The sequence below is a fragment of the Panicum hallii genome, chromosome 3 (assembly GCF_002211085.1).
Source record: "Panicum hallii strain FIL2 chromosome 3, PHallii_v3.1, whole genome shotgun sequence".
Lineage (NCBI taxonomy): Eukaryota > Viridiplantae > Streptophyta > Magnoliopsida > Poales > Poaceae > Panicum > Panicum hallii.
Window position 1 is genome coordinate 59219236 of NC_038044.1, and position 9871 is coordinate 59229106.

Below are 9871 nucleotides of genomic sequence, written 5' to 3' on the forward strand. Positions count from 1 at the left end.
AGAAACCTGCCATTTTCTACACGAACATGTCCTCTCATGCAACACTACAAATCTAAAGCCGCTGCCCCACAATGCAGTAACTTCAGCAATTTTTTCAGAGCACTCAACCACTTCCGACTCTAATTTTCTGCTGTCTTCATTCATCTTTTTGATTATGTGGGGGCAAAATCAAGCCTTGTAGCTTACTCGCAACCTTTCTCCTCTGGTTCCACTTGACCATAAGCATTTGTCTAAGCTTATCCATTAAATCATCCAAGTTCATTGACTTGTGATGTTTAATCCAATTGTTGAAATATTCCGTCAAATTATTGGTTACATAGTCATTAATTTTTTATCAGTTTTAACTTCTGGATAGATTTTCAACACATCATCATAGTACTGAATATGAGGAACCTCCTTGTAACCCGGCGGGTACCGGTCCACTATTGATTCAACAAAATCCTTAAAATTTGTTATGTCACAATCAACAAACTTCTCAAAGGAAAAACATCTGACATACTTTCTAGCCTTTTCTAGGTTGCCAAGAAGTTTAATTTTCAATAAATAGCATAAATTTGGATCCATCCTGTGAGTAAAAATAACACTACTTGAGCAAGAGCAATATCCTGCACTAATGTTTGACAATCAAAATTGATGCATCAGGATGGAAAACTAACCCTTGAAGGCATGCTGCAGACAGTCGTTCCCTTGCATCGTAGTCGCTTCCCTCCGTCGCTACACCATCCATTGGTGAGGCATCAACTGCACCCTTGGCCGAGCCTGCCCTCGCCGCTGCTGCAGCCAATCGGGTCTTGCCCGCCGCCGGAGCCCCCTGCGGCCTGCCCGCCGCTGTAGCCACCCGCGCCCTGCCTGCCGCCGCTGCCGCCCGCGCCCTGCTCGTTGCTGCAGCCCTCCACGGCCTGCCCGCCGTTGCTGCCACAGCCGTGGGTCCCCATGTCGACGACCGGCAAAAAGGGTCGCCCCCGCGCCCAGAAGGAGCCTATGCTGTCCGCAGCCGCTGTAGATCTAGGCTTGGGAGAGAAGGAGCAAGAGGGAGGGGAAAAAGTTCACGAGAGGAAGGGATTGGTCGGGGTTCCGAGGGAGGGAGGGGTACTTTCATCCAAACAACGAATTCCAATATGACCAACAATACCTTTTTAACGGAATATGCTAACAGATGTAACATAAGTGTTAAAAAGAGAATGAGATAAAATTTTCGATGTTAATGAAGGAAGTAAATTTCTTAGTGCTATATAGGAAACCAGATTTTTTTCTAGTGCTATATAGAGAATTCTCTCTTGTTTCTTGATGTTGATTTCTCTGATTTTTACAGGTTGCCTACATGGTCTCTGATTACCTTAAAATGACAACTTGTCTTGCTCTAGAGCACCCATCTAGTTGAAAGGGACTCTTGTGAGTGCTGAGTGCATGATATACAACCTAACCATCAACCGTACCACTATAGATTACCATCGTTGTCTGGATTGGTGCTTGTATCTGGTACGCGTTAGGTTCAGCCGGCCGTGCACAAAGTAGCCAGTGGCCAGTGCCATACTGGCATTACTTTCTGCATCACATTCAGTGAGCATAGGAAAACAATGCAAATCAACACAAGAAACCTCGACATCAACACACCACATAAAACGCCTTCCTCCCATCATAACTACTCACTCTGTTTCAAGCTTTATCATAAGTCAAATATCCCAAGCTTTGACCAAGTTTATGAAAAACATATAAATCTCCATAATACCAAGTAAATACACAATGAGTATATATTTTAGATGGAGTTAACAAAACTAATTAATGTCGTAGATGTCGGTACTTCCTTATAAACTTGATCAAATCTAGAAAAGTTTGTAGTGTGCATCGTAAAAAAAGTTGAATTTACCATAAAGCCAAAGTGACATTTTGAAAAGGATGGAGTATAAACATATTACAACATGATACGGTCTCCAAATCTGTCGTTATATTATCTAAACATACTACAACATGATATAGTCAAACTTTCAGGCCTACGATTTGTCAGTGTGCTGGATGATGAAATTCAACAAAACGTGTCCACGGACGAGTGGCGTTGTGTCTACTACCGTACGTGTCATGTGGGCCCGGCCGGGCTGCTGGACCTGGACGGCGGCTGCCTAGCTAGTTGGTCTAGAGCACGTGGTCGCACGATCCAAAACGAGTGGACTTAACAAGCTTTCCTGAAGATGGAAGTAGCTAGCAGCAAGATCGAATCCAGCCCACCGTCCACAAGTGGATGACAAAAAGTTCAACGTATGCAACGATTTTTGTTTTGAATTCAAACTTGAGAAAGCTAAATTACAATTTATCGACGGGAAACGGCTCGAAAGTCGTGGACCCAAAGATGCACGTGGAAATAAGCATAGAAATTTAGGAGGTGCTTATGTAAGTACTGCCCCATCTCTTAATGTTGGACGTTGATTTGTTCAAAGAAGTAGTATGTTATTATTACAAAAGAAAGAGATAGTAGTTATTAATGCAACCGTGTACGTCCAATCGCATACAATAATAATTGGTACATGTAATATTAATATGTTGAACAAGAGAAGCCATACAGCAGATACATACTTGCACGGTGTCAGTAATAACTAAGATAAATATGTGCGATGCAGAGGTTCTCACAAATTCATTTTGGGTGCAAAAGCTGCTCATTAGAGTCGCCATACAAAGAAAGAGAAATTAGAGAGATGTCGAGAACTTGAAGCCCTGACTAGCTAGGGTTCGTATGCAAACCCACAAATAGGCCATTTTTTTGCAAGCTCCTGGATTAGTAAATTGACAAACTATATTTTGTTTGTGCAATACTATGATTCTAGGATTTTTATAAAGCATTCTAGGGTTTTAGGACAATTTAAGAGAGGTGGGAAATGTCGTGTGTACCCATTGATGCATTATATTGTCGCAGCAAGTATCAACTGGCCAGTCCCAAGGCCTGAGGCAAGAGGCGGAAAAGAAGTAGACGTGGCAATTAATGAAAGAAGTCTTAATTTACATTCAATCCCTTGTACTAATATTTACGGACAAAGTTCAAATACTATGTTATCTTATTTTCATGATTTGGAGCAATTATTATTTTGCATGATTCAAGTGCTAGCTTAACACAACCCAATTACATGCATATAGTTTCTTATTGCATTTTATAATTTTGTAATTTTGAAACTAAATATTTTGAAAAAATTCCACAATCAAAGTTTCGAAAGTATGTGTCGTAAATACCGTATAATCACATCGTGGGTTCTATATCCCCATGTTAGCACCTGAGATTCCTTTTTGCACCGGTGTCATGATGCGTTAGATAAAATCTTTGTCTTCACCTGTTGCTTACGCCGGCGGTTGGACACGTGTGATTAGAATAAGTGAAGTCTTAGAATCTTTTTAAACAGGTATATAGAAATTCAATAGTAGTACTATCTAAAACTTTTGGATGAAACCTCTGCGAGACACTAAAGTAGAGGTGAAAAATTGTTTGTTCATAGGGATCCATGGAAGTATTTTTATTATAAGATTTATTAAGTTGAACAATTAGTAAGATGTTTTGCTTCGATCTTGGTCCCCCAAAAGAAAAGAAAGTATTTCCTACAATGTTATTTTTATGAACAAATTCAACAAGGCATATTTTGGCAATGTGGCATCATGCGATCGCCGGCAAAATATCACATGTTATGCGTGCGTATGTCCTAGCATGGTTCACAAAAGACATGAATGGCGGGCACACAAAGATGCGTTTCCTAGCATGTTTTTTTTTCCTTCTCCTTTTGTTTTCGTCAGTCCAACCGGGATTTCCAGTTCGTTGATGATCCGAGAGTTGTGGGTCTGCGCGGCGACTCTGCCGCCTGCGATCGACCGACGAGTGGCCATGCGACCCGACCGGCCCTTCTCCCACCCACCCTAAAACCTCGACACCTCCTCCTCCTCCTCCTCCCCGTCTCTCTCTACTCTCTCTAGAACGCGCGCAAGAACACACGTACGAGAAGCCCGACCGGCACACCAACCCCCACCAGCGGAGTAATTGGGAGGAGGAGGGGAAGGATCGTCACCGAAGCCGCGTGCGCTTTAATTCCCGGCCGCACGCCCCCATCATGGAAGGTGGCGGCGGCGTTCTTGGCGCCGCCCAGGAACCGCGGGAGCAGCAGCTGCTGCAGCAGCGGGAGGAGGAGAAGGGAGCCGGCGCCGCCGCTGATAGGAAGGGCCCCGGCACCGTCGCCGTCGCCGGCATGAAGTTTCGCGTGTCCGCGCGGGCGCCGCACGGCGTCGCGGCGCTGCTGCTCATCGGCGGCACGGCCGTCGTCGGGGCCGCCGTCCTCGCGTGGCGCCGCTCGCACCGCGGCAAGAAGGGCGCCGAGCGCCAGCGCGACCGGCAGCCAGCGTACGCCCCTCATCTCCGCCTTCGCGGATTACTATAAGATAAGATGATCCGTTGTTTCGTGGGGGTTGGAGCTGAAAAGATTGTTTTTTTTGGTGGAATTTTTGCAGGAAAGGCGAGGTTTTGGATGGCGGAGTTGTCGAGGATGGGAAGGTGAGGAGTCATTGCGTTCATTGATGGGAACCGGTGTTCCCGGGCTCTTCCCTTTTCAGGTGAAATCTTACACGCAAAATCGGTTCATATCATAGGTTCAGGATGGCGCATTGATGCAGAAGCTTGATCAGTCCAATGAGAACTTGAGCGCAGAAAAAAAGGAGATCGGATCCGGCAGATTGGTTAGTCCTTGTGATCTGTATGCATAATTTTACGGGGAAGACTTTGTTGACTGGGGTATGCATGTGTTTTGCGTTGGTGTAGACTTGTAGTGACCTCATCTCTGTGTAAAATCTCTGAACTCTGGTTTCAGGATGGCAAGGAGACAGAGGAAAGCCATCAGATTCACAAGGATAACGAGATCGTTGCAGATCAATTGGTTTGTTTCTCTGTGCCTACGTTTGGATTAACTTGCATCAAGTCACTCATCATGAATGTAATTTTCATGTACTATAACAATTTAGCCGGCTTAGTTCGCTGCAAAAAATTGGGTTTCAGGACAGCAAACCTGAAGAGAAAATTGATCAGAATTCAGGCAAGAATCCTGTAGAGGTCAACATGGATGATACGGTTAGTATTTGTTTGCTATGCACAATTGTAAAAACTGAAATCTTTGTGCAATATATGGAGTGATTGTCGTAGCCTTGTAGGCGCCTTCTGTTCATTCTTCTGAATTTGAGTTTCAGGACAAAGAACATGTTGAAAAAATTGACCAGAATTCAAGCACAAACCGTGTTGTGATCACGCATGATATGGTTAGTGTTTGTTTGCTACGCGCAATTATGAATCCTGAAACTTTTTTGCTATATATGCAGTGATTGTTATAAGTGCCTTTTTTAAATCAGTTTTCCTTCTTTGAATGTTAGTGTCAGGACAAGGAACATGTTGAGAAAATAGATCTCGTTGAAAGAATTGATCAGAATTCGAGCATGAACCCTGTCGGGATTGGAATGCAGGAGGTCATCACTATTTGTTTGGTAAGTGCAATTCTGAATCCTTTCTGCTGTAGTGCCTGTATGGTCGTTCTCAAGAAGCCTCATTGCTGCTTTCTTATTTTTTGCATATCCATCTAAACTGTGGCTTCAGATCCCTGGAAATGTGGAGAAGGTTGATGAGGATTCAAGCAAGAACAACATCGAGAAAGACATAACCCAAAAGGTATGGGTTTCTTTGTTTGTTTGATCAAAATTTTGGAAAGTGCATGTATGATCATCATCCTTATTTCCTCTGCTTGTTTCTTCTGAACTGTGATTTTAGGATAATAAAGATGTGAAGGCTTCTGATCAAAGCAAACTCAGTATCAGTGGTCCAGGGATCATCTTCAGTAAAAATAATGATGAAAGTGATGATGTTCAAGAGGCTGAATCAATGGAGAACACACCGACTGCACAGCTGATGATGCAGCAAGACCAACTCTTAGATGACATGGTTACAGATACTGTTACAGAAACAGAAGAATCAAATGAGGGTGAAGGAACAAGCACAGACGAAACCGAGCTCAAACAAGATGAAAAGAAAGCTCTGGCAGGACTTACTGAACTTGTCAGCTCACCGGCAGTGTCATCGCTTTTTAAGCCAGCAGAGAAGAAAGGGCCCGAGTTTCCGGGACTGAATGAGAGAGGGATGAAGATAAAGCAAGATTATACCAATGGTGAGCTAAGGGAGCACGATATGATCAGCAAAGGAGGAGTGCAGGGAGGAGCCATCGCGACCCTGGATCGCAGGAGCCCTGCTCTGGCCATTCTTGCTCTTATATTTGCAATGACTATCGGAATAACAATCATCGTGCGCTTATATGCCCCTACCCGAGCAACAAAACTCCAGATGGATCTGTAGTACATTTCCAAGGGTGCAATGAAGTTCTATCGGCAATCAATACAAAATGCTGAGGTTGCAAAGTTGCACTGGGCTTTCATGGCCTCAGGCGCAAACATATGTACGGCAAAATGAGAGCTGGAACTTACAAGATGGAAAAAATGGGCTGTGGAAGAATTCGGATGGACATTGTGCAGAGCGATCTGTCTATACTGAAACAGTTACAGAAATCTAGCAAAAAGCATAACCAAGGAGGTCAGAACAATCAGATTCTCCATGAGTGCTTGTTTTTTTAGTAATTATTTTGTAGGGTATGCTAGTGGTAAAAATATTTGTCACAGGGCCCCGGCCGCACTATGTTCGAGTTGTGCTTTGTTTTATTTGATCGCTTCTCGATCTCGTCAGTATTTGGTTCATTACCTCTGTACTCCTAATAATAATGCTGTCCAGAAAGCGTTATCTTCACTAGTCATCTATTATTTTAATGGCTTCAATATGGGAATATACCAGTAGATTGCACAGAAAACTTTCGCTTCATGCCATCTTGATTCGAATATTTATGCATGGTTGGAGTAGATCGGTGGATATTTTTTCATTTTGGAACTACAAATTATTTTTTCTTTTAAATAGTAGACTTGTTTGAACACTTGTATTGCTTAGTGCTAATGCAATAAAATAAGCTTATGTTCCCCCCAAAAAATCTAATGTAATTTTTTTATTTCTAAATATTTAATATTTTCTTATAAACCATAAACATTTTTCTTGGGAAAACCGGAAGATTTTACCCTAAAAGCTAGTACATTTCCTTGTGATGTTATTAGAACAATTTCTCTTGAACCTGGAACAATTTTTATCGTGGGAATAATTTTCTCATGAACCTAAAACATTGTGTGACAAAATGAAACGGAACTGCCAGTCGTACGGCACAGCGTTGAAAAATTCCCGCTGCAAAATGTCTGATGTTGCATGCAACATTAATAAAAGAAAAACCCCATCACAAGCTATGGAAAAAAAAAATCCCGTTGCAACATCTATCTCATATCACTTGCAGCATGTCAGCTAAAAAAACTCCACCCCAACAATCCGTTTGTGTCAAACAACATTCCCAACAATCCATCCGTGTCAAACAACATTCCCTGCGAACAAAACCTTACAACATCACATAACACGAGTTTACCCCCTCGTCGTCCCCGCAGGCGACTTGGGGGGCCTTTGTGCCGCCGCCGCCAGGCCACCGCCCTTCCCCTCCCTTCCTCGACGTCGCCTGAGCCGGGGCCGGAAGTCCGACGCCTGCGAGGAGGGCGGCGGCGGGAGGACTCGGGTGGGCAGCTGGCGCGCGCCGTGCGGGCGGAGGCGCTCTTCGGTCCGGCGCCGGCGGAGCTCCCCCGGCGGTTTGGCGGCCGGATCCGCCGCCCCCATGGCCGGATCTATCACCCCCATGAGTGGATCTTCAGCCATGGGTGACGGCTGCGCGTGGATGATGCTTGGCTAGCGGCGACTCCTAGCTGGCGGTGCCGGCCTTGCTGAGGCGCAATGCAAGGCTCATGGGCCTTGCCTGGGCGTGTGCCAAGTGGAGGCGTTGTGCGGGGCGCGATGGGCCGCGCGGAGCGGCAACTTCACGCGAGGTGGAGGCATCGTCAATGGGCAGCGAAGTGGCGCGGCATCCGCTGGGGCTGCCCCCCCCCCCCCCCGGGGGGCAGGAGGAGGCGGAGGTCGCGCGACACCGGCGGAGTGTGGCCTTGGAAGCAAGGTGGTCAGCGGCGCAGCGGCGGCTGCGTGCGGGTGAGAAGGACGGCGGCGGGTGTGGCGTGGGCCACGGCGGTGAAGGACGGCGGTGGTCTAGCACGGGCCACAGCAGCGCGTGCGACGGCCAGGCGGCGCCCGAAGCAGCGCGACGACGGTCATGGTGTCTCGAGGTGGCGCGGGAGCGAGAAGGAGGTCAACGGAAGACGCAAGGAGGCACGGTTGGCGATGCCATACCGAAAGGGCTTCCATGGCCGTGGTCTTGGAAGTGCCAGGCTGGGTACGCGCGGTGGTAAGGATAAGATGCTCCGGGCGAAAGCCTTGGCCAGCACTCTTGCTGGTGGTGATGGCGGCGGCGCCTTCGTCGTTCTCCCCCGTGGGGGCGTCATCTTGGAGCTTCATCCCTATTGCACGGGTTTCTTTGGGTGAAAACTCTGTCCAGATTCTGGACGAGCGACAACAGCGCCGCTGGCGTCATCCCCTCCTTGGACGCATCGTCTCTGGAGACCCAACTCGGCTTTGGCATTGCCGGTGATGATGGTTCATGGGAGGCCCTTTTCGGTTGCGGTGCAAGGCGGCATGGTGCAGGTTGGCGAGCTTATTGGGGGTTGCTAAGCTCGCATGGTGGTGTTCGCAACTCTGGTGGCGGCCATTGGCTTGCTGGCACGGCGGCGGGAGACTTATGCACAGGTGGAGCAACAAACAAGGTGATGTCGACCTTCGGTGGTGGTTTGGCTGTTCGATGGAGGCTCTAGGAAGTGGGGCATCACTACCCTCTATCCCGATGGCAACTTTTGAAACGAATCCGTGACATGGAGTGCCGTGGCGGACGTCGCAAGGCCCCCGCGTGCGGTGTTTCTTCGAGGTGACGAGAGAGAGGTGGAGTCCAATGGCGGGAGTGGCGAGGCCCCGCGCGTTTGTGCTATCGTGGTTGCGGTTGTGAGGTAGCCTGCGAGAGGTCCGGATTAGGTGTTTGTCACACTGTCAGGTGGAGCGTGGTGTTGCAACGACACTTCGGTGATGGGCCCCGCATGGCGGTGGCCTTCTTGGTGCGGTGCAGTCTGTTTTTCTCTAGGGTCCCGTTGACGCGAGGTCACAGCCGGAGGGTGGGCGCCGCGTTTCAGACTTCGTTCTTGTTGCCATTGTCGAATGGTGTGGAGTGGTTGAGTGGAGTGGTGCGGCTGCGTTGATGTTCCAATCCAGCTGGTCAGTGTTTTTTAGGGTTGAGAGCGGCTATTGTTGTAGGTTTGAGTTAAGTTGGCTACAGCACGAGTTGATATCCCGATGCAACCGCCGGTGTTGTTTCTTTGTTGTTTGCTAAGTCTAGATTTATTCTTCTTTTTAATATAATCGATCGCTCTCGTGGCTGGTTCGTTAAAAAAATCAGTTGAAACATGTGAATAAGCGTAATGCAACACAGAAAAATATAAATCTGATCCTAGCAATAACCACAACCATACAAAAGAATATCGCAACATCATAGATGGTTTGTGATTACACTCCAAATCAACGGTTGCAACATGAGGGGAAAAAAGATAATTTTCCACAATATCCAAATCACAAACTGCACCATTTGAAACCACTAATTTGAAGATCCACATCAACGTTTGCAACATCCTAAGTGTACCGAAAGAGAGGAAACTGGAAGCGGGGAATTGGTCCGACAACCAGAGCTCCATGGTTTTGCCTACTGATTCATCTTGCCTCCATGCATCAGTGCTAGACTGCTAGGGCCTAGGGCTCTCCTTCGTATGCCACGGCCGCCGCTCCTCCCCTCCAGGGTCGGCGCTAGGCGGT

At 47.0% G+C, this 9871-nt stretch overlaps 1 protein-coding gene across 2 annotated transcripts; it reads left to right on the forward strand.

The window, feature by feature from the left end:
• The first annotated feature begins 3803 nt into the window (after positions 1 to 3803).
• On the forward strand, positions 3804 to 6809 carry LOC112884108. 2 transcript variants are annotated; one of them, XM_025949437.1, is made up of 9 exons: positions 3804 to 4366; positions 4474 to 4516; positions 4612 to 4698; positions 4830 to 4895; positions 5015 to 5086; positions 5203 to 5271; positions 5383 to 5493; positions 5603 to 5674; positions 5774 to 6809. In XM_025949437.1, the coding sequence occupies exons 1-9, from the start codon at positions 4080 to 4082 to the stop codon at positions 6350 to 6352; spliced, it is 1386 nt and encodes a 461-aa protein (XP_025805222.1). In that variant the 5' UTR covers positions 3804 to 4079; the 3' UTR covers positions 6353 to 6809. The 2 variants fall into 2 exon arrangements, with proteins under 2 accessions (XP_025805222.1, XP_025805223.1); XM_025949438.1 differs by having other exon boundaries at positions 5389 to 5493.
• Positions 6810 to 9871: the final 3062 nt, after the last annotated feature.